The 25019-nt window shown below is 43.4% G+C and overlaps 1 protein-coding gene across 1 annotated transcript in view; it reads left to right on the top strand.

Annotated features, from left to right (window-relative positions):
- The window catches only part of LOC132777586 (neuronal PAS domain-containing protein 4-like), a 42191-nt gene extending 28474 nt beyond the window's left edge, over positions 1-13717 (top strand). Inside the window, exons 4-9 of the mRNA XM_060779992.2 lie at positions 1565-1670; positions 4611-4863; positions 5163-5272; positions 7984-8125; positions 11866-12800; positions 13557-13717. Of these exons, the coding sequence (XP_060635975.2) occupies positions 1565-1670; positions 4611-4863; positions 5163-5272; positions 7984-8125; positions 11866-12800; positions 13557-13717 (1707 nt within the window). The remainder of the gene's footprint in view (positions 1-1564; positions 1671-4610; positions 4864-5162; positions 5273-7983; positions 8126-11865; positions 12801-13556) is intronic.
- Positions 13718-25019: the final 11302 nt, after the last annotated feature.

The following is a 25019-nucleotide window of genomic DNA, read 5'->3' on the forward strand; positions in this document are numbered from 1 at the left end:
TACCGCTGAAGCATCTGTCATGGTAGCAATATCACTCCTGATGCTTCAGGCATTGCCTCTCTCTAGGTATGCCTTACCCAAGAATTGATGCCTGCAAGAGCCCTCCTCTATGCAGGAAAGACATGGGATAAGGATGTCTTTGTTGTTGCATTCTAGCTTGATGAATGCCCTTAGATACCCGACTGACACAATTTTAGTGCATGGCTTATAACTAAGGCTTTTGTGGTCTATTTCACATCATCCAAATCTGTTCATGTGCGTTGTTGTAAACTGTTTCGATTGTCATGGCATAAAATGTGTTTACGTAGATTATGTTTACTGTTTCAAAATGTCTTAATACAGTTATGTTGATTTTCTTGAATGCTCCCCTGAGATATGAGATGGGATGTAAATATTGTAATACATGAAATATTAAATAAATCTGGGGTCCTTCTCAACTCTGTTACACAACATCCTTTTAATGGGAGGTGCACGTGACTGAGGCTAGGATCGTTTGCATGCCATACACATGCTTTGTAAGTCAACATTAGCTTCTACCACAATTTGCATTGTTTGCGATGGAAAACCTCCAAGAATTGGTGGCCTTCATGGTTTCAGTGCCTCCACTGCAAATCAAAAAAGATAGATAGCTTACAGCTCCTAAAACAGTGGTTCTCAACTTTCCTAATGCCAGAACCTCTTAATACAGTTCCTCATGTTGAGGTCACCCCCAACCATAAAATTATTTTTGTTGCTACTTCATAACTATAATTTTGCTACTGTTATTAATCATAATGTAATATATGCAGGATGTATTTTCATTCACTGCATCAAATTTGGCACAAACACCCAATATGCTCAAATTTGAATACTGGTGGGGTTGGGGGGATTTATTTTGTCATTTGGGAGTTGTAGTTGCTGGGATTTATAGTTCACCTACAATCAAAGAGCATTCTGAACTCCACCAATGTTAGAATTGAACCAAACTTGGCACATAGAACTCCCACAACCAACAGAAAATACTGGAAGGGTTTGGTGGTTCACTTATATCCAGAAAGCACTGTGGACTGAAACAATGATAGATCTGGACCAAACTTGGCATGAATACCCGATATGCCCAAATGTAAACACTGGTGGAGTTTGGGCAAAATAGACCTTGACATTTGGGAGTTGTAGTTGCTGGGATGTATAGTTCATCTACAATCAAAGAGCATTCTGAACCTAACCAATGATAGAATTGGGTCAAATTTCCCACACGGACCGCCGGGACCAAGAGAAAATACTATGTTTTGTGATGGTCTTTGGCGACCCCTCTGACACTCCCTCACAACCCTCCCCCCCAAGGCTCCCGACCCCCAGGATGAGAAGCGCTGCCCTAAAACATGAATGGGCAAATATGTCTGTCTGGATAAGCCCCAGACAGACGTATTTGCCCATGGGTCGGAAGCTTACCTTGGAATGTTTCCAGCTTCCGTAATTACATTTTCAAAATGCAGTAGGCACATATTTCTAACACAGCCTCAAGCAGTCATTTGCTATAAAGTGTAGATAGTAAATAAACGATTCCCTCAATTTATTATTCCAGGTTGAACTTCTAGCTCATGGAGACTCCATCTATGACCTCTTGAGCAGCTCAGCAAGCAAAGTCATGCAAGAGAAGCTCTGCTTTGCCCAGCAGCATCCAGGCACCGGTGAGAAGAGACAAAGGCTGGGCAGCCAGGGAGGCATTGATATGTCTGTGAGACTATATGGCTTCAGCTAGGAGACTTGTATACAAAACGGATAAATTAAGGCAGCCATAAACAAAGCCTCTATTATTTGTTCCCCCTTTTCTTTGAAAAATTTATTTTCTGGAATCAATCGATTTCCGAGCAGTTTATTGTCTCATGTGAATACAAGAAAAATGTACAACATCTATTAAAATAACAATTTAAATTAAGTAACCTAGGTGAAATGCTTGCGTGAACAACAACAAAAGGCATTGATCTGGCATCTTAAGGACAGCAAAGAAACAACTAGTAGTTGAAGCTGGGATTGTCTGGAAGAGAAGGGACCTGTTTGCAAATGCTTGTTCTCTGGTTACCATTTAGCTAACTTCAAATAATAGGGGTCAGGGGCCCCTGATGGTGCAGCGGGTTAAACCGCTGAGCTGCTGAACTTGCTGACTGAAAGGTTGGCGGTTTGAATACAGGGAACTGGGTGAGCTCCCGCTGTTAGACCCAGCTTCTGCCAACTTAGCAGTTTGAAAACATGCAAATGTGAGTAGATCAATAGGTACTGCTTGGGCAGGAAGGTAACGGCATTCCATGCAGTCATGCTGGCCACATGACCTTGGAGGTGTCTATGGACAACTTCGGCTCTTCAGCATAGAAATGGAGATGTGTACAACCGCCCAGAGTTGAATACGACTACAAAATGCCAAGGGAAATCTTTACCTTTACTAAATAATAGGGGCTTCAAAGAAGAGCAAATATTGGTAGATTTCCTTAGTACCATTGGTGGCAGGAACTTTGGAATTGTTTTAAGATGGATGCTGAGTCAACGTTGGCAACGTTGGTTAGGATAAGGGTTAGAGTTTCACTATTAATGAACTCTTACATTCCTTCTATATTATCTGTCTCCAGCCTGGCTTACATTAGCTAAGTCTCTCTTACACAAACAACGCTCCCAAAGGAGCGATGTGGCATTACCGCTATTTCCAACAGGTAGAGATGGGTATCTATCTTCTTGTCTTCTGGTACTTTTCTTGCTCTTTATTTAATGAGGGGAGCAGATCCACAGACTATTAGACACACCAGTATATTTTCCAAATGAGATTGTAAATAATGTGTAGCATTTTCGCCCTTTTAGGTGCAGCCAAAATTCTGGCTCAGAAAGTGTTAATCCTCTTTGCTTCAAGCAGTTTCTCCCCTCCTTCCCCAAAAAATTAAATCAGGCTAACTGAATGGCAAAGTCTAAAGTCACAAAAGATTTAAGCAGGCATACCATATTGAAAGTACTCCGTTTCTCGAAATCTAGGTCAACAATTTGAATATAACTTGTTTCCTGCACATTTTCAAAATGGAGGTTGGGAGCTTTTGATGGCAGCTAAAAAAGCAAAAGAAAGTGGGAACAAAATTCATAGAAAGGTAACAGATTTGCCAGAAAACTAAACCGATATTATAATGGCTCAGTCCTGGGCCTTGGAAACAACTTGATGTGCCGAAATCAGTCAATGCAGCTTTGGACAGCATGCTGTTCAACAAGAATGAGCTGATACTTGTGAACTGCTGATAAAACTTTGGTGTTTAAAAAAGGCGTAGCTGCAAGGGGAGTCGACAACATGGCCATGCTAATTGGGGAAGGCATATGGTATATACATATGTGATTTGCAAACACTGCGAAGTATGCTTTTCTAAATGACCTGCTCAAAGCTACCCAAAGAAATGGAGGGCGGAGGGACAGACGGAATGATGTTCTGCAGATACTGTTGGGTGATAGCTCCTAACAAGTCTTGCAAAAAGGAATGTCACGAGGAGTTGCATAATTATGTAACTTAAGCTTCTGCCACATAGTTAAATCAAGTGTTAAGCATTAACCATTTCTGTAGGAGCCCCCGGTAGCGCAGTGGGTTAAACTCTTGTGCTGGCAGGACTCGAACGTTGGTGGAGTTCAGGTTTGAATTCAAGGAGAGCGTGGGTGAGCTCCCTCTGTCAGCTCCAGCTCCCCATGCAGGGACAAGAGAGAACCCTCCCACAGGATGGTAAAACATCAAAACATCCAGGCATCCCCTGGGCAATGTCCTTGCAGATGGCCAGTTCTCTCACACCAGAAGCTACTTGCAGTTTCTCAAGTCGGTCCTGACACACACACACACCATCTTCTGTGGCGGAATGAAAATCATTCATAGTTCATGCTTTTACCACTCCACATACTGTCTTGCCAGATAAAAGATATGCCACGCAGATGATCAGTAAAGAACAGAAAGTTTACTCTTTTAAAATGCAGAGCAACATATATACGGGCATGTGAACAGTTACATTAATTTACACAATGTCCTTAGAGAGAGAGATTGAAATGGTCTTTTGGTGTCCATGTGGAAGACCCTCTTCCAGCAACTCAGAAGCAAAAAAATTCTCTCTGTAAGCTCCTGAACAGGTAGTAAAGGTAAAGGTTTTCCCCTGACATTAAGTCCAGTCGTGTCGGACTCTGGGGGTTGGTGCTCATCTCCAATTCTAAGCCAAAGAGCTGGTGTTGTACATAGACACCTCCAAGGTTGTGGTCAGCATGACTGCATGGAGCGCCATTACCTTCCCGCCAGAGTGGTAGCTATTCATCTACTCACATTTGCATATTTTTGAACTGCTAGGTTTCAAGCTGGGGCTGACAGTGGAAGCTCATGCTGCTCCCCGGATTCGAACCTGCAACCTTTCAGTCAACAAGTTTAGCAGCTCAGCGGTTTAACCCACTGCGCCACCGGGGGCTCCCTTGTACAGCTAACAGCACAAATAATGTAATTGTTGCCAAAACTCCCTGGCTCAGCTAGCTTGTCGGGCGTAGCTCAACCACTCAGCTTCATGATTTGCATTTTCAGTTACAAACACACACCAACTGATTTTTCCATGCTCTAACAACTTCTGTTATCATTGCAGAAATTGAGTTCATTACTGAAATGTGTACCTCAAGGGCTTTCCGGATAAAGTACAGAAAGAGCCGCTCCATGCTCATGCGAGGCAGATTCCTTATATCTGAAACACAGTTGAGCCTCTCCCCTCCCACATTGACTTTCGTTGCTTTCTGCACTCCGGTTGCACATACATTTGATGATGAGGACAACCCTTCCCAGAACTTCTCATTCCAGAGCAAGCACACACTGGATATGAAGATTGCAGAGATCACGAAGAAGTAAGATCAAAGCTTCTCTTTGCACAATTCCATTCTTGCCAGAAACTAAGCTCTCACCTGCTCTTGTATTTTAATTAAAGGTTCTTAGTAGGTGAATGTTTTCCATTGCATGGAGATCGGCATTATTACCTACTAATATATGAACTTAGTTTACATACTTATCAAAGGAATAAAATCAGAGGACAAAAATGGGAGTTGTAATAGCTCATCAAAAATAGTAGTTGATGCTTATCTTTTGTCTTTCTTAACTACATAATTCAGACATTAAACTCTTTAATATTTTCTCCTCTCCACCTCAGTGTTGTCTATCATCTTGGTTACAAGAAGGAAGAATTGATTGGCCAGTCATGGTACAATCTCCTACATCCTGAAGATGCTGGAAGAGCTGCAGAGATGCACAGGACCCTGAGTAAGTATTGTGCTTGGGACACATCAGTCACTGGTGGTAGGCTTTATCATAGATCCAATAGTGAAAGGATGTTGTTGTTTATTCGTTCAGAACCAGTAGCAAGCCTGGAATGGTTTGGCATTTGGCAAACCAATATTAGAAAGGATCCATGCCCATTTCTCAATGTAAATACCTACTCCCAGAAATGTGTGATATTTCTATAGCATCACCAGAAATGATATTTGATACTTCTGTAGCATCACTGGGATATGGAGCCATGGTGAAGCAATGGGTTAAACTCTTGTGCCGGCAGGACTGCTGACCTGAAGGTCGGCGGTTCAAATCTGCAAGACGGAGTGAGCTCCTATCTGTCAGCTCCAACTTCCCATGTAGGGACATGAGAGAAGCCTCCCATACGGATGGTAAAACATCTGGGTGTCTTTTAGGCAACGTCCTTGCAGAAGGCCAATTCTCTCACACCAGAAGCGACTTGCAGTCTCTCGTGTCACTCCTGATACGAAAAAAAAATCACTGGGATACGTCATGTGGAGTCTTCCAGGTGTTGTTGGGCTTCAGCTCCTATTGTCCATAGTCAGTATAGTCACTGATGAAGGTTGCTAGCAACTGTAGTCCTGCAGCATTTAGAAAGCCACATTTTCCTTGCTTGTTGTAGAATCATATCTTAAATTTGCCATTCTGATGCTTGCAGTGGATAAGACTTAAATCCTCTGCAAACCCCTGTGCAGTAAATCTTCTTGATTGTAGTGGGATTTACTTCTAAGTAAACATCCATAGGACTGCAACGTAAAATTTAATAAGCTCTGTTGAAATCTGTTCAGCAACAAACTGACTAGATAGGTTTAAGCAAGGCAGTGTTCACTTGGCTTCAGTCCCTCTTTGCAATATGCTATGGTTGACGTACCTTGCATTGTTGTAGACAAGATTGTTTGAGATTTTGTATGTGAGGTGCATTGAACTTTTTAAAAAGACATTGTGTATTATTCCCTAGAGTCACCAGGTCCCATCTGATCTCGGGGGCTAAGTAGGGTCAGCTCTGGTTAAGCCTTGGATGGGAGATCACCAATGAATACTGATACTGTAGGCTACGTTTCAGGAGAAAGAGCTGGCAAAACCACCTCTGAGTATTCCTTGCCTAAGAAAACCCTATGAAAAATTAATGGGGTCACCATAACTCAACAAGCACCTTCAAAGCACATACATACACACAAATACACTATTCATGTTTAAAATTCATAGAACTATGTCATAAAGAAGGTTTTTTAATAACACACCATGTATTTTGTCACTAATTTTGACCAACATAAGCTTCCAGTATTTCAATAGGAAGTGTGGGTCTGCTTTTGGCTGTGAGATAGTCGTTAAATAGGATTATTATTGTTGTTGTTGTATGCCTTCAAGTCGTTTCTGACCCAGGGCAACACTCAGTCTAAAGTTAGGATGGGGGCCGGGTCAAGGGCCTTGGAGGGCCACATCTGGTCTGCGGGCCATAGTTTGGGGACCCCTGTTGTACAGCATAACGTTTGCGACCAAGAGCTCAAGAAATAGACATTTTTTTATTAAAACCTCAGGCTTGCTACTGGTTCTGGGTGTATTTAAGTAGGCCTCAGTTCTTGCCCTCAAAACTGCAAAAAGTGAGAATCATACCAGTTTGCCTTCCCCACATTTGGTAATTATCATCCGGATAACTGGGAGAATGCATGTGAAATACGTTAAGTACTTAGGAAAACTGTCACCCACTACTATGTGCAGTCAGCCCTCCACATTCGCTGGAATTAGGAGTACTGGACCATTGTGAAAGAGGGCAAACTACAAATAGAAAACATTATTGTTTACCTGCAAGAACACCTCTGCAGGAATCTATAGGTCTTCTAGTGTAACTCTGTGCTGGAGGTTGACCATCACATTGCACAGGAAGACCTAGAGTAGCATTGAAGGTCTTAGAGATTCCTAAAGAAAACATTCTGGGCACCACAATTCAAGAGAGATATTGACAAGCTGGAATATGTCCAGAGGAGGGCGACTAAAATGAAAAAGGATCTGGAGAACAAGCCCTATGAGGAGCGGCTTAAGGAGCTGGGCATATTTAGCCTGAAGAAGAGAAGGCTTAGAGGGGATATGATAGCCATGTATAAATATGTGAGAGGAAGCCACAGGGAGGAGGGAGCAAGCTTGTTTTCTGCTTCCCTAGGACACGGAACAATGGCTTCAAACTACAAGAGAGGAGATTCCATCTGAACATGAGGAAGAACTTCCTGACTGTGAGAGCCGTTCAGCAGTGGAACTCTCTGCCCCGGAGTGTGGTGGAGGCTCCTTCTTTGGAAGCTTTTAAACAGAGGCTGGATGGCCATCTGTCAGGGGTGATTTGAATGCAATATTCCTGCTTCTTGGCAGGGGGTTGGACTGGATGTCCCATGAGGTCTCTTCCAACTATTTGAGTCTATGATTCTATGATTTTAATCAAATCTGCAAATAATGAAACCTGAAAAAGTCAAAGCCACAAATGTGAAGGGCTATATTATCACTATTTACAAAGATAAGCATATTTTGTAATACCCGTTTGAGATTAGCGCAGGGTTAAATCAACAAGCTAATATCAATAGTGGTACTGATTTCACATGAGCCTGGATCCACCTCCTCTTTAGATATTCCATGTGGCTGTGTTTCAATGGGCTAACTGTGCTAGATTGTCATTTTTATTTTTGTCATTTCAGTACATTGTGCTGGGAAAGGCACTCAGTCAGTGGTAGTTCGCCTCCTCTGCAAAGACCTAAACTGGGCCTGGGTGCAAGTGGTTGCATCAAGAGAGAATGGACAAACTGGAGAACTCATTACTTGTACCAGCTGCATCCTCAGGTGAAGGCATTTTCTGCTTAGGCGATATTTGGAGGTGTTTCTGGGGTGAGCTCCCACTGTTAGCCCCAGCTCCTGCCAATGTAGCAGTTCAAAAACATGCAAGCATGAATACATCAATAGGTAACGCTTCTGCAGGAAGGTAACAACATGCCATGCAGTCATGCCGGCCACATGGAGGAATCTATGGACAATGCCAGCTCTTTGGCTTAGAAATGGAGAGAAGCACCACCTCCCAGAGTCGGATACGACTAGATCTAATGTCAAGGGGAAATCTTTACCTTTTTACCTCTACCCTTGGTGCTTTAATGTAAAACTTCCATGCTTCCCACATTCACTTTCTAGGGCAGACCTGAACAAACTTCAGCCTTCCAGAACTTCAAGTCCCACCATTCTTAGCAGTCAGTAAGCTATTAGTAATTGTGGGAGTTGAAGTCCAAAACACCTCGAGAGTTGAAGTTTGCCCATGCCCGTTGTAGGGGTTTCTTCTTCATGACATCACGACTCAGTCCTTGCCTTCCTAGGGCTCTTCCAACTATTGTCAGAATTCAGAAAACCTTTAAAAATGCAGCATTGCAGTCCCAGCAGGTGTTGTTCGTGATGCTTATTTTAACTCTTGTTTCCCCCCTCAACCCAGTGATGCATCAACAATGTGAAGTGCTGTATCAGCAGGCTACTCTTCGTTATTATCTTCCCAATGGACACCAGTTTATTTCTATTTACATTTTTAAAAATTACCCTCACAATTAGTACTAAACGTTTTTAGGTACACACTTTTAAAATATTAGCACAATTATGCTTTAAGAAAAACTACTGCGCCAACGTTATTAAAATGTGTTATAAAAAAAGAACTGATGCACTGTGCTGAAGCCAATATAATTTGAATCCTCCCCCATAAATTTCTGTAAATGAGGTAGAATGAAGGCAAAACACAAGCGATGTCTGGAAGCACTCAAGGCACTAGTTCCTATGTTACACAAAGGAGAGAACCAGACATTTCTGTTTGTTATGGTTCTCTTCTAGGACGAGTCTTGCGGGACAGGAAAAAAATATGCATAAAGCAGTGACTCAAATATTCTGCCACTGATCAACCACAAATGCATAAGGTTCGCAGATTGCAACATGGAGAATGTTTGTGTGGCTCTGGTAAAGGTTTCCCCTTGACATTATGTTGAGTTGTGTCTGACTCTAGGGAGTGGTGCTCATTTCCATTTCTAAGTCAAAGAGCTGTCGTTGTCCGTAGACACCTCCTAGGTCATGTGGCCAGCATAACTGCATGGAGTGCCGGAGTGGTACCTATTGATCTTCTCACATTTGTATGTTTTCCAACTGCTAGGTTGGCAGAATCCCCCGGAGGTGCTGAACTTGCTGACAGAAAGGTCGGCAATTCGAATCCAGGGAGTGGGGTGAGCTCCCATTGTTAGCCCCAGTGTCAGCTAACCAAGCAATTCGAAAACATGCAAATGTGTGGCTGTACATTCCCAAATATAGCTGAGAAAGTGACAACCGCATGTTCTCCTATGTGTCCCTTCTATGAAACTGGACATTCACTCTTTAAACCATGCATCTTTTGCAGTAAACAATGTTCTAAGTGTGGTACCCAATGGGGCAGCACATCAACCAGAAGATAGTTGTAGTGATGGGGAAGCATGGAGAAACCAAGGATGATGGATGGATCTCTGTATTATAACTTAGTATGGCAAGTGGCCTAATCTGAGGAGAAGGGGAGTGTTACCCAGATCTAACACAGAATAGCTTTTTTCTTTTAAAGGAGATCCTTTTAGTCCTACTCTAAAAGGAAAGTTTGCAAAGCTATACATTGCAGGAAACTTTGACAGCACAGTCAGTTTGAAGCCTTCTTTACAAGTGATGCTTGAATGTTATTCCAGCTGTCTGTCATTTCCCCTCACATGACTTTCTGTGTATGCAAGTTGAATTGGAGCTATTGTACCTTTGTTTCACAAATAGCTTCTTCTGCATTATGTACCACTTCAGTGGCATTTGCAAGTCATATGTTCTACTCTAAAAGCTATTGTTAAGAGCCAACATGAACATTAGTTAAAGTGAGGTAACTGATCTATCTGGTAAATGCTGGGAGGTAGTAGTAAGCACAACCCCGAGGAGAGATCTCTGTGCCTTTTACCTTCTAAACTAAGGTGACGTCTTTACGTGTATTGGATGATATGGCCTCTCTTTAAGTGCTGAAGGCAGAATTCAATTGCTAGTGCAATTGGCTTTTGGACACAGAAGGAGGGATGTGAGTCTTTTTTGTCTTTGGTCCATACCAGACTCGTAAAGATCAATCCTCAAGGTTGTCTTTCAGGGTTGAGGTGTACTCAAATGTTAATGGTACCAGATCAGCATTAGTTTTGTCGAAGGCTTTCATGGCCAGAATCACTGGGTTGTTGTGAGTTTTCCGGGCTGTATAGCCATGCTCCTGACATTTTGCCCGCATCTATGGTAGGCATCCTCAGAGGTTGTGAGGTCTGTTGGAAACTAAGAAAATGGGGAGTGTCCAGGGTGGGAGAAAGCACTCTTGTCTGTTTGAGGGAGGTGTGAATGTTTCAGTTGGCCACCTTGATTAGTATTTAATGGCCTAGCAGTTTCAAAATCTGGTTTCTTACTGCCCGGGAAAATCTTTCGTTGGGAGGTAATTAGCTGGCCCTGATTGTTTTTTGTCTGGGATTCCCTTGTTTTTGAGCATTTTTCTTTATTTACTGTCCCAATTTTAGAGTTTTTAATACTGGTAGCCAGATTTTGTTCATTTTTATGGTTTCCTCCTTTCTGTTGAAAATGTCTACATGTTTATGGATTTCAATGGCTTCTCTGTGTAGTCTGACATGGTGGTTGTGAGAGTGGTCCAGCATTTCTGTGTTCTCAGATAATAAACTGTGTCCAGGTTGGTTCATCAGGTGCTCAGCTATGGCTGACTTCTCTGGTTGAAGTAGTCTGCAATGCCTTTCATGTTCCTTGATTTGTGTTTGGGCGCTGCGTTTGGTGGTCGCACCATTTCTTCCTTTCTGTTGAAATTGCCCGCGTGCTTGTGGACAATATCCTGGACACAGCATATTATTTGAGAACATAGAAATGCTGCACCACTCTCACAACTACCATGTCAGACTACACAGAGAAGCCACTGAAATCCACAAGAATGTCGACAATTTCAATAGAAAGGAGGAAACAATGAAAATGAACAAAATCTGGCTACCAGTATTAAAAAACTCTAAAATTGGGACAGTAAATAAAGAAAAATGCTCAAAAACAGGGGAATCCCAGACAAAAAAAAAAACAGTATTAAAAAAACCCTCTAAAATCAGGACAGTAAATAAAGAATAACAATAAAAAAACAGGGGAACAATCAGGTCCAGTTAATCACCTTCCAACAACGGATTCCCCCAGGCAGTAAGAAGTCAGACATTGAAACTGCTAGGCCATTATATGCTAATTTAGGTGGCCAATTGCAACATTCACACCTACCTCAAACAGACAAGAGTTCTTTCTCTCACCCTGGACATTCCACAGATGTATAAACCCCATTTTCTTAGTTTACAACAGACCTCACAACCTCTGACGATGCCTGCCATAGATGCAGGTGAAACGTCAGGAGAGAATGCTTCTGAAACATGGCCATACAGCCCGGAAAACTCACAACAACCCAAGATTAGTTTGTCTAACACTGTATAAGTTATTGTCATGACTTATAGTGGTTATTCCACTCACGTAATCTTTTCTGCTTCCCATAGAGAAGAAGAAGCCCTCCATATCAAAAGCCAAGATCTTCAGTATGGAATGATTTCTCAACCCGCTTCAAACCAAAGATATTATTATGGAGAAGTACAGAACCAGACACAAGTAAAGGAAGGCAACCTCTTCCCACAGGAAAGAGCAAGAACAAGGGATGGGATCCTCAGGTTTAATCCCTCCCAATTTCCTGAAGTCCCTGCGGAGAGGATGGCCATCGCTTCTGTTGAGCCTTTGTTTCCAACCAACTTGCCTAGCATGGCTGATGCAGGCAGCCTACATTCCTCCCATGAAACTGGATGTCCCTTCTTCCCTGATGGTCTCTCCTGTACAGAACAAGGAGACGGACAGAAGTCTTTGAGTCCTTCTGCTTTCTGTTCCCCCGAAAGTTCATTTTCTCCTGACAGCAGTTCTTCAATAGACTTTTCTCCACTAGTTGAAAGAGGACCATTTTTGGGAACCTTCTCGGAAATGGATACAAGCCCTGAGCAAGACAAATGGGCCATCAGTGTTTTGGCTAAACAAATCCATTCTCTGGCTGAAATCGTCTCTCAGTATACGAAGGAAAGACTTCAGCAACCACCTGACATTGCTCTGTGGCCTGGGCAGCCAGCTGACCATACTCACATGGCACCTAGACAGAGCTGGGGAATGGATGGAGCTCTAGATGAATTCTCTATGAATGAAGAAGTCATCACCAGTATCTTAAGCAACCTCCTACACCATGACAGCTTGAACCAATCCACTTCTGTGTCAGGCCCAGAAGGCATCTCAAACCCTGAATCAGAACTTCCTCTACTTCCAGCACCTCAAACAGAAGCCACCCTTTCCTTTGACCAGTGTTCCTTCATGCCACCTTTTGCTTCCTCTGCATCAGCTGGTTCACATGTACCTGATTCCCAGTGGGATAGAACAATGAATGCTGAACTTGAGCAAGGTAAGGGTTCCTCTTCTTTATAATTCAAAGTGCTGGTTTTAACCTTTAAAACCCTAAATGGTTCTGGCTGTCTTGAGTTGGCCTCCAAAAACAGCCTTTAGATAATGTTGAAAGTAAAAGAAAAATGCTTTACTTCACCAAACACAAAGGATAAGCAAATGCAATTGAAAAATGCAAAAGTCTTAATCCAGACACAAATGAAAGTCTCTTACAAAGTCCCAAAAGAAACACCAGTCTTCCATCAGATAGGAGGCAGTGAACCAAGTCCTTAGCAGCAGACACAAAGCAAATTCCATTGGAGTGAAAACATCAGTATCAGGGTCGTTGTTACCAGCGAAAGCTGACTGCTCCTGCCTCAGATTTATACCCCTGAATTCCCCAGCAGGAGGTGCTAGGGCATCTCCCAATTAGCTCAGCGTTTTTAGCAGCTATCCTAGCTGAACGCCATCTGTGCTCTGTCTCTTTTCGTCTCTCTAGAAATGTGGGCACTTTCAAACCCTCATCATCTGTTTCTTCTTCTCCCTCCAATTCCTGAGCACTTCCCTGCTCCCCTTCCTCTTCCAAAGATGAGGAATCCCTAACATCGGCCCAGACTACCTGTCCGAACGTATCTCCTATTACGAACCACCACAAAGTTTGAGATCATATAGAGAGGCCCTGCTCTCGATCCCACCACCATCGCAAATGCGACTGGTGGGGACAAGGGACAGGGCCTTTTCGGCAGTGGTCCCCCTGTCTGTGGAACTCTCTCCCCAGGGACATCAGACTGGCCACCTTTTAGATGTCTTTTAGATGTCTTCCAGTCTGATGTCCCTGTGGAGAGAAGGAAACTGAAGGAAACTGAAGACTTGGCTATGGGACCAGGCGTTCGACCAGTGAATAGTGGCAAGTGGAAAGAAGACTTAGGCAACTTGTGACAATGAATTAACCCAGACTTGGATTTGATTTTTAACTGGTGTGTCTAATCAATTGTTTTAATGAACTGTTTTAATGTTTTAATGTATTTGTTGAATGTGTATGATGGTGATGGCATCGTACAGTGCTTGTTGTGAGGCCACCCTGAGTCCCCCCTCAGGGGTGAGAAGAGCAGGGTACAAATATAGGAAATAAAATAAAATAATGCTGCAGCACTCATATGAACTTCCCCATTCTTTAAGAGCAGGTGCTGTGATCCTTCCACAGAGCCTTGAAAAGCTGCCTTTTCTGACTATAGGTCCAGTAATATCTTAGCTATCATAAATATTGGCCATGAGCTTGGAAAAGTAGACATGGTTGCTGGAATGATTCTAGGAATTGTAGTCCAAACAGTGACTTTTCAAAGTTCTGTCTCTTGCAGAGGAACAGTTGGCAATAATGCCAAAGACAGTTATTTCAGTTTTAGCCATTTTCCCACCCCATTAGTAAGTAGACATTTTTTTTCAATCACCACAGGTCTTAATGACTAAAATTTGATTTATCGACCCATCTTTCTGCTTATGTCTTTTCTGATCCTTTTAGCAGTTATTACTATAATGTTTCTATATTTTATAGGCCATGATTATAGTGCAGTGTCGCCTGAGATAATCCAATTCAATGTAGGTAATCCACATTTTGGAACTTGATTATAGGGCTGTGTAGATCCAGCCTAAGTGCTACATATCAGTTCCTTTTTTTGTTGAAAACAGCAAGAAACTAAATATTTTATTATTTATTTCATACACTTCTACCCTGCCTTTCTCTCCTCGAGAGGGAACTCGGGGCAGTCTCACACACGCACCGTACAATGCTGTCACCATATAAACATATAAATAATCTTAATATTAACAATATTGGATATAACTTATAGCTAGATTAAATTTTAAAAAGGAACAATAGACATCAGAGTGCCTAAATATCCTGCGACCCTTAATACAGTTCCTTATGTTCTGGTGACCCCTCAACCATAACATTATTTTAGTTGCTACTTCATAACTGGAATTTTGCTACTGTTATGAATCATAATGTAAATATCTGATCTGCAGGATGTATTTTCATTCACTGGACCAAATTTGGCACAAATACCCAATACGCCCAAATTTGAATACTGGTGGAGTTGAGGAGGAGTGTGTGATTGATTTTGTCATTTGGGAGTGGTAGTTGTTGGGATTTATAGTTCATCTACAATCAAAGAGAATTCTGAACTCCACCAATGATGGAATTGAACCAAACTTGGCACACAGAACTCCCATGGCCAACAGAAAATACTGGAAGGGTTTGGTGGGCATTGTCCTTGAGTTTTGGAGTTGTAGTTCACCTACATCCAAAGAGCACTGCGGATTCAAACAATGATGAATGTGGACCAAACTTGGCACAAATACTCAGTATGCCCAAATGTGAACACTGGTAGAGTTTAGGGAAAATAGACCTTGACATTTGGGAGTTGTAGTTGCTGAGATTTATAGTTCACCTACAATTAAAGAGCATTCTGAACCCCATCAAAGATAGAATTGGGCTAAACGTACTACACAGAACTCCCATGACCAACAGAAAATGCTGCAAGGTTTTGGTGGCCATTGACCTTGAGTTTTGGAGTGTTAGTTTATCTAAATTCAGAGAGCAGGTGGAAGGCTTTTGGTGGGAGGATTCACCGTCTATTTCCAAAAAGGAAGAGAAGGACAGGTAGAGAGATCTTCAGCCTTCCCTGCCAAAGGGGTCCGTAAGACCATCAGAAATACGTGGTGGTCCAATGATGGTCGTTGGTGACCCCTCTAAAAGCTCCTTGCAACCCCCAGGAGTGCCAACCCCCAGATTGAGAAACACTGCCCTAAAAGGTACCATATTCTGTCCGACTTCAGACCTCAGAGGAAGGAACTGGCAAACCATCTCTTGAGTATTCAACTAAGAAAATACTATGAAATTCATGAGTCACTATATGTCAACAGGTAACTTAAGGCATGTACACACTAAGATACATTGGATATTGTATTGTCGAAGGCTTTCATGGCCGGAACCACTGAGTTGTTGTAGGTTTTTCTGGGCTATATGGCCATGTTCTAGAGGCATTCTCTCCTGACGTTTCCCCTGCATCTATGGCAAGCATCCAAGGTGGTCAGTTGAAACATTCACACCTAGCTCCAACAGACAAGAGTTCTTTGTCCCACCCTGGTCATTCCACAGATATATAAACCCACTTTCCTAGTTCCAACAGACCTCACTACCTCTGAGGATGCTTGCCATAGATGCAGGTGAAACGTCAGGAGAGAATGCCTCTAGACCATGGCCATATAGCCCGAAAAAACCTACAACAACCCATACATTGGATAGCTTTACTTAGTAGTAAATAATAAAGTAATTAAGATGTGGTCCTTAACTGAGGCCCTATTTAGATTGCCATATAGTGCAATTTGAAACTGGTTAGTTTAGACTCCTATATGGTCAGTTTAGACTCATAGAATGCAGTTCAACTTTCAAGTTTCAAACTGCATTATATGACAGTGTAGATGGGGCCTGAGTTCAACTGAGCTGTATTTAGGGTAGCATCATCAAGTGCCAATAAAACACATGGTAGCCACTTACAAGAACCTTCAGTGTGTGCTGCTTTCAGCCCTGCTGTCATGTACAATCACAAGTGAAGAATAAAAATGCTTTAACTACTTGGAAATAATGCTTGTTGGGAATTTACAACAAATCTTAATGTGCCTAGCTATGCCAAAGAAAAGCTTTATAGCAGCTGCTGTGTGTTCAACACCTGTAGAAATCCAAAGTGAAAATAAGGATTTATGGGAATTAAAATGGTTGCATTAAAATGGGGAACATATTCTCTACTGATAGAAAAAGAATCCTGTTCGTATGCTCTAGTCTTGGTGAATGATTATACACCCTCAAGCCAGTTACCTTCACTCAATTCAGTCTGAAGCTTTGGCAGTATATAAAAAGGCTTGGGAGGGAATATAAATGGAAATTATTTCAAGAGAGGGAATTCATATTGTCAAAGATCAGGCTTATACACCAGGGGAAAAAATAGGACCCCCTTTTCCAATGGATAAGGGAAATTAATTGTTATTTACATTGCAAAGCAGATAGGATTCTTATAAATAGCAGCTTTTATCTCATATCAGCCTCAAATGAGAATTTGTCAGATGACAGATGGGATGCTTTGCTTCACAAATGAGTGCACTCAGGGCAACACAGTGCTGAGTAGTGATTAAAGCCCTTTTTAAAATGACTGATGGGTTCCATACAGAGGACTTGGTGACAAGGCAGGGAGAAGTGGTCCCTGTGCCAATATTCACATTATGAGAAAGGCAGAAATGAAATTTCAAAGCCACGCTCCTTGAATTCTCTTAGGTTTCCCCCCCAAATGATGTTCTTATGTTTGTTGTTGTTGTGTATCTTCAAGTTGTTTCCAACTTACGCCGCTCTGAGTCACCTTCGGGCTGAAATGGGCGGAGTAAAAATGACGTAAATAAATAAATAATAAATAAACTTATGGCAAACCTAAGGTGATTCCATCACAAAGTTTTCTGGTGCTATTTATTTATCGTGTCAGTATCAACCAGACAACTGTATTACATATTAAACAAATTTTTAACAAACAGACAAAATAGAGTTTGCAAGCTTGGTAGTTGATTAAATGTCCTTTGACCAGTATCTGGCCACCTGGAGTGCCTCTGGTGTTGCCGCAAGGAGGTCCTCTATTGTGCATGTGGCGGGGCTCAGGTTGCATTGAGGCAGGTGGTCAGTGGTTTGCTCTTCTCCACACTTGTATGTTGTGGATTCCACTTTGTAGCCCCATTTTTTGAGGTTGGCTCTGCATCTCGTGTTGCCAGAGCGCAGTCTGTTCAGCACCTTCCAAGTCGCCTAGTTTTCTGTGTATCATTTGGTATCGGCCATTGATTGAGGTTCTGGGTTTGAGCCTGCCACTTTTGGACTTTCGCTTGCTGAGGTGTTCCAGCAAGTGTCTCTGTAGATCTTAGAAAACTATTTCTTGATTTAATTCGCTGACGTGCTGATACCCAAACAAGTGATGAGCTGGAGATGTCTCTGCCTTGGTCCTTTCACTATTGGCTGCTACTTCCCAGCGGATGACAGATGGTGCAATACCAGCTAAACAGTGTAATTTCTCCAGCGGTGTAGGGCGCAGACACCCCGTGATAATGTGGCATGTCTCATTAAGAGCCACATCCACTGTTTTAGCGTGGTGAGATGTGTTCCACACTGGGCATGCTCAGCAGCAGAGTATCATAGCACAAGGGCAGATGTCTTCACTGTATCTGGTTGTGATCCCCAGGTTGTGCCAGTCAGCTTTCATGTGATATTGTTTCTAGTACCCACCTTTTGCTTGATGTTCAGGCAGTGCTTCTTGTAGGTAAGAGCACAGTCCAGAGTGACTCCCAGGTATTTGGGTGCGCTGCAATGCTCCAGTGGGATTCCTTCCCAGGTGATCCTCAGAGCTCGGGATGCTTCTCTGTTCTTGAGATGAAAGGCACATGTCTATGTTTTAAATGGGTTAGAGATCAGCTGGTTTTCCCTGTAATAGGCAGTAAGGGCACCTAGAGCTTCGGAGAGCTTCTGTTCAACCATCTCAAAGCTCCCTGCTTGAGCTTGGGCTGAGAATAAGTGACTTGCCCAAAGTCACCCATAGTCGAATCGAACCTTGGTCTCCAAAATTATCATGTGCATCCATACTGCAGAATGAATGCAGTTTGACATCACTTGGTATCAAATTAATGCAGCTTGACACTACTAACTACCATCGCTCAATACTATCGAATCATGGGAGTTGCAATCTGACAAGGTCTATAGCCTTCTCTGCCATAGAATGTTGGGTCCTCACCCAACTACAAATCCCAAGATTCCAAAACATTGAGCCATGGCAAAGTGGCATCAAAGTGCATTCATTCTACAATGTTAATACACCATAATCCAGCTGTCAAATCACAACATCACACTTACTCTCCTCTTGTACCTTTTCTAAAATGAGTAGCTAATGGTTTCATTGCAAAGTAGTGACATCCCTTCTTGGAATGCTTTCTGATTTTAGCACTCCCTGATGCTCTTTTTAACTCCAATATCTGTCCATTCCACAGGTATCTTTCATGAGGAGGCTATGTTCTGTTGATCCTTCATCTCAGCAATTTGAAACTCCATCGACAATTGTGTGCATATTTCAATGACAAAATCAATATGTTGACCAATAAAAAGGAAGGAAGTCTTTTGTCGTGATAACGGGGAATGTGAGAAAGAAGTGATATACTCAAGCGCCAGTGCAAGATGCGTTGCTGCCTGGGGGCAAAGACAAGGTGGCAGCGCTTTTCTATTCCATATGGCGGAGATAACAGACTGCTGATTGAATCAAAGAGGACGTCTTACTACAACATTATTGGAAGCATTTTCTGCATAGCTTGGATAAATAACTTTCTTGGATTACAACTTCCAGACCATATTCTAACCAGATTCTGTACTACCTCTCCTAACCAGATTCTGTACTACCTCTGCTAGCTTTTGGAGTTGTAACCCACAAAAGTGGATTAATTTAGGGGCAAAGGACAGGCCCCTTTACTCATTGAACCATCCCACAACATATTAAGGTAAAGGAAAGATTTCCCCTTGACATTAAGTCTAGTCATGTCCAACTCTGGGGAGTGGTGTTTACCTCAATTTCTAAGCCGAAGAGCCAGCGTTGTCCATAGATGTCTTCAAGGTCATGTGGCCAGCGTGACTGCATGGAGAGCCATTACCTTCCCGCCAATGTGGTACCTATTGATCTACTCACATTTGCATGTTTTCGAACTGCTAAGTTGTCAGAAGCTGGGGCTAACAGAGGGAGCTCACCCCACTCCTTGAATTCGACCACCAACCTTTTGGTCAGCAAGTTCAACAGCTCAGCGGTTTAACCCACTGTGCCACCAGGGACTTGCCAAAATTACTGTTGCAAATAACTCGATATTTGTCGCACATTTCCCCGTTTAATCTCAGGTTGCTGCTGCTAAGGGAGATATTTCTGAAGCCAGTGTGGTGGCAAGGGTACAATATGTGAACCATTGTAAGGGGAGCAGGCTCCCTGTGGAATTTGTAAATAAAACTTTTTTAAAATTTTTATAAATAAAACATTTTAAAATCTCTGGTTCTTTGCCGTTTGTGACGTGAGGGGAGGTTGGATTATCGGTGCCAGATAACTCCACAAAGGGCCCTTACACTATACTGTTGTAATGCTACTAGCATATATAGCTGGTATTGGAGGGGCTACTACCTGTCTGGATTTTCCCTTCTTCAGTTCTGAGAATGCTTGCTTCACAATGGCTCCATGGCAATGGTCTGGCAACAGTGGTCAGATTCTCTTTGTGGCTCTTTCTTTCCTTCCTCCATTTCCCTCATGCACCTTCTCCCTCTATTTCTGTCTTTCCTTCTTCCCTTGCTTTACCTTACACACATCCTCGCACTTGTTTATTGTGTGATGTCTCTACTCTTCACTATTTTATCGAGATTGGTCATTGCTCTCCTCCCAAGAAGTAAACATCTTCTGATTTCCTGGCTGCGGTCTGCGTCTGCAGTAATCTTCGCACCTAGAAATACAAAGTCTGTCACTGTCTCCACGTTTCCCCCCTCTAATTGCCAGTTATCAATCAGTCTGGCTGTCATAATCTTGGTTTTTTTATGTTTAACTGCAACCCAGCTTTCGCACTTTCTTCTTTTACCTTAGAAGGCTCCTCAGCTCCTCCTCGCTTTTGGCCATCAAAGTGGTATCATCTGCATATCTAAGGTTGCTAATGTTTCTTCCAGCAATTTTAAATTCCAGCCTTGGATTCATTAAGCCCCGCACATCGCATGATGTGTTCTGCATACAAGTTGAATAGGCAGGGTGAGAGTATACAGCCCTGCCGTACTCGTTTTCCAATTTTGAACCAGTTTGTTGTTCCGTGGTCTATTCTTACTGTTGCTACTTGGTCCTTATAGATTCCTCACGAGACAGGCAAGTTGGCTTGAGATCCCCATACCACCAAGAATTTGCCACAGTTTAATACAATCCACACAGTCAAAGGCTTTAGAATAGTCAATATAACAGAAGTAGATGTTTTTCTTAAACTCCCTGCCTTTCTCTATTATCCAGGATGATTCAATAGGCCCCTTCCATGCGGCTGTATAAAATCCACACTGAAGTGGATTCTATGGCAGCGTGGCCTCAGATAACCCAGTTCAAAGCATATCTTGTGGACTATCTGCCTTGATATTCTGAGTTATATGTCTGTGTATTTATTTATTTATTTATTTATGACATTTATATGCTGCCCTTCTCACTTCGAAAGGGACTCAGAGTGACTTACAAGATATATATACATGCAATATATTATATTATTAGCATAGTACAATATCAGTATTAAATATTACTATATTGTACTATACCATTATATTGTAATATTATTAGTAATATAACATGTAATATAAAATATATAATTATAATATCATATTATTAGTATTAAAATATAAAATATATAATAATATCATATTATGAGTAGTATTATATTGCATTACACTATATTGTATTGTGTATACCTAAATTGTTGTAAACCGCTCTGAGTTGCCTAAGGGCTGAGAAGAGCGGTATACAAATAAAGTAAATAAATAAATAAATAAATAAATATTATAAATATATGTATATACAATATATTATATTACATATATCATACTTTACATATTACATATATACTTTAAGATTGTCTGGGAGGCCCTGCTCTCGGTCCCGCCTTTGTCACCAATAGGTCTGGTGGGGACGAGACAGGGCCTTCTCAGTGGTGGCCCCTTGGCTATGGAACACCCTCCCTAGGGAGATCGGATCGGCTTCTTCACTCCTAACATTTCGGAAAAAACTCAAAACATGGCTATTCGAGCAAGCATTTGCAAATACTGAGTAACGGACATAGGAATTGGAACAAGTACACAATGGGACTGGACAATGCTTTTAATGAGGAGGAAACCATGAAAACAAACAAAATCTGGCTACCAGTGTTAAAAAACTCTAAAATTACAACAGCAAAACAACAGAGGGAAAACAATTGGGGACATCTAATCACCTCTCAACAAAAGATTGCCCCAGGCACTGCCAGGCCATCAAATGCTAATCAAGGTGGTCAGGTGAAACATTCACACCAGCTCCAGCAGACAAGAGTTCTTTGTCCCACCCTGGTCATGCCACAGATATATAAACCCATTTTCCTAGTTCCAACAGACCTCACTACCTTTGAGGATGCTTGCCATAGATGCAGGCGAAACGTCAGGAGAGAATGCTTCTAGAACAGGGGTCCACAAACTTTTTAAACAGAGGGCCAGGTCACAGTTCCTCAAACTGTTGGAGGGTCGGATTATAATTTGAAAAAAAATATGAATGAATTCCTATGCCCACTACACATATCTTATTTGTAGTGGAAAAATCACTTAAAAACAATACAATAATTAAAATGAACAATTTTAACAAATATAAACTTATTAGTATCTCAATGGGAAGTGTGGGCCTGCTTTTGGCTCATGAGATAGGATTGTTGTCGTTGTTGTTGTTGTTGTGTGCTTTCAAGTCGTTTCAGACCTAGGTTGACTCTGACGAGGGCCGGGTAAATGACCTTGGAGGGCCTTAGTTTGAGGACCCCTGCTCTAGAACATGGCCATATAGCCCGAAAAAACCTACAACAACCCACTTTTAATGAGCATTTATTGATTTATGTTTTACTGCTATTGCTGTTATTTTATTGATGTTAACGTTTTTATATTGTACTTGTGTTTTTAGTGGCATTGAATTTTGCCTTGTCAACGGAAAAACGACCTGGATCCAGGACTTAATCCTGGACGAACGGGCAGATCTGGCGTGCATCACGGAGACCTGGTTGGATGAAGCTGGAGGAGTAAATCTGACCCAGCTTTGTCCTCCGGGTTTCTCCGTGCAGCACCAACCTAGATCCGGAGGGCGGGGAGGCGGGGTCGCAGTGGTCTATAGGGACTCCATCCATCTGACCAGGTGCCCCATCCCGCAGACCGCAAATTTCGAAAGCGTCTACCTGAGGGTGGGTGACCGGGACAGTATAGGGATTCTAGTAGTGTACCGTCCACCTCGCTGCACTACAGTCTCCCTACCTGAGCTAGCGGGGGTGGTCTCGAGCCTGGCATTGAAGTCTCAACGGCTTCTTGTGCTGGGAGACTTCAACGTCCATGCCGAGACGACCCTCACAGGCGCGGCTCAGGACTTCATGTCTGCCATGGCAACCATGGGGCTGTCCCAACAAATATCTGGCCCCACCCACTGTGCTGGACACACATTGGATTTGGTTTTCTGTCAGGGATGGGAACAGGGTGGCGGTGTGGAGGAGTTGTCCATCTCTCCGTTGCCATGGACCGACCACTTCCTGATCAGATTTAGGCTCACTGCGCCCCCTAACCTCTGCAAAGGTGGAGGACCCATTAAGATGGTCCGCCCCAGGAGACTGATGGATCCGAATGGCTTCCTGACGGCTCTTGGGGATTTTCCCGCCACCTCGGTAGGTGACCATGTCGAAGCCTTGGTGGCTCTCTGGAATGGGGAGATGACCAGGGCTATTGACATGATTGCTCCGGAACGTCCCCTCTCAAGTAGCCGAGCTAAACCAGCCCCTTGGTTTACTGAGGAGCTGGCAGCTATGAAGCGAAGGAAGAGGGAACTAGAGAGCGTGTGGCGTTCGGAACCGAGCGAGTCAAACCGAGCACGGTTTGTGTCCTTTCTTAGGGCATATGCCGCGGCAATAAAGACCGCAAAGAAAACTTTCTTTGCGGCCACTATTGCGTCTGCAAAGAACCGTCCGGCGGAGCTGTTTCGGATTGTCAGAGGTCTTTTAACTCCCGCCTCTGCAGGTGGGAGCCCTGACAATTCGGTCGCGCGCTGTGAAGCATTTGCTCGGTTCTTCGCAGACAAAGTCGCCTTGATCCGTTCTGGGCTGGACGCCGCGTTAGATGCAGACTCTGTGGATGTAACGAGAGCACCTGCTTGTCCTATTTTGTTGGATTCTTTTCAGTTTGTGAAACCCGAGGATGTGGACAAGATACTTGGAGGAATGAGGCCCACCACGTCCATCCTAGACCCCTGCCCATCCTGGCTTCTGAGAGAGGCCAGAGGGGGATTGGCCGAGTGGGTAACAGTGGTGGTGAATGCCTCCCTTCGGGAAGGCAAGATTCCAGCGAGCCTAAAACAGGCTATTATAAAGCCGCTGTTGAAGAAGCCATCACTGGACCCCACTAAATTGGACAACTTTCGGCCTGTTTCCAATCTCCCCTTTTTGGGCAAAGTCATGGAAAGCGTGGTGGCCTCACAACTCCAGGTATTCTTGAGAGACACGGATTATCTGGATCCGGCACAGTCTGGTTTCAGACCGGGGCATGGTACCGAGACGGTCTTGGTCGCCTTAGTGGATGATCTGCGCCGGGAGCTAGACAGGGGGAGTGTGTCCCTGTTGGTGCTCCTGGACCTCTCAGCGGCCTTCGATACCGTCGACCACGGTATCCTTCTGGGGCGCCTTGCGGAAATGGGTCTTGGAGGCATTGCTTTGCGGTGGCTCCGGTCATTTCTGGAGGGTCGCACCCAGAAGGTGTCATTGGGGGACTCCTGTTCCGCACCACAACCTTTGACTTGTGGGGTGCCACAGGGTTCCATACTGTCCCCCATGCTGTTTAACATCTACATGAAGCCGCTGGGTGAGATCATCCGGAGTTTCGGGGTGCGGTGTCATCTGTACGCAGATGATGTCCAACTCTGTCACTCCTTCCCACCTGCTACTAAGGAGGCTGTCGAGGTCCTGAACCGGTGCCTGGCCGCTGTAACGGTCTGGATGAGGGCGAACAAACTGAAACTAAATCCAGACAAGACAGAGGTACTCCTGGTCAGTCGCAAGGCCGAACGGGATATAGGGTTACAGCCTGTGCTGGACGGGGTCGCACTCCCCTTGAAGGCGCAGGTTCGCAGCTTGGGTGTGACCCTGGACTCATCGTTGAGCCTGGATCCCCAGGTTTCAGCGGTGACCAGGGGAGCATTTGCACAGCTTAGGCTCGTGCGCCAGCTGCGCCCGTATCTCGGGAAGTCTGACTTGGCCACGGTGGTACACGCTCTTGTCACATCCCGCCTGGATTACTGCAACGCTCTCTACGTGGGGCTGCCCTTGAAGACGGCCCGGAAGCTTCAGCTGGTCCAGCGTGCGGCAGCCATGTTACTAACTGGAGCGGGTAGCAGGGAGCACACAACGCCCTTGT

The sequence above is a fragment of the Anolis sagrei genome, chromosome 1 (genome assembly GCF_037176765.1).
Source record: "Anolis sagrei isolate rAnoSag1 chromosome 1, rAnoSag1.mat, whole genome shotgun sequence".
NCBI classification, from domain to species: Eukaryota; Metazoa; Chordata; class Lepidosauria; order Squamata; family Dactyloidae; genus Anolis; species Anolis sagrei.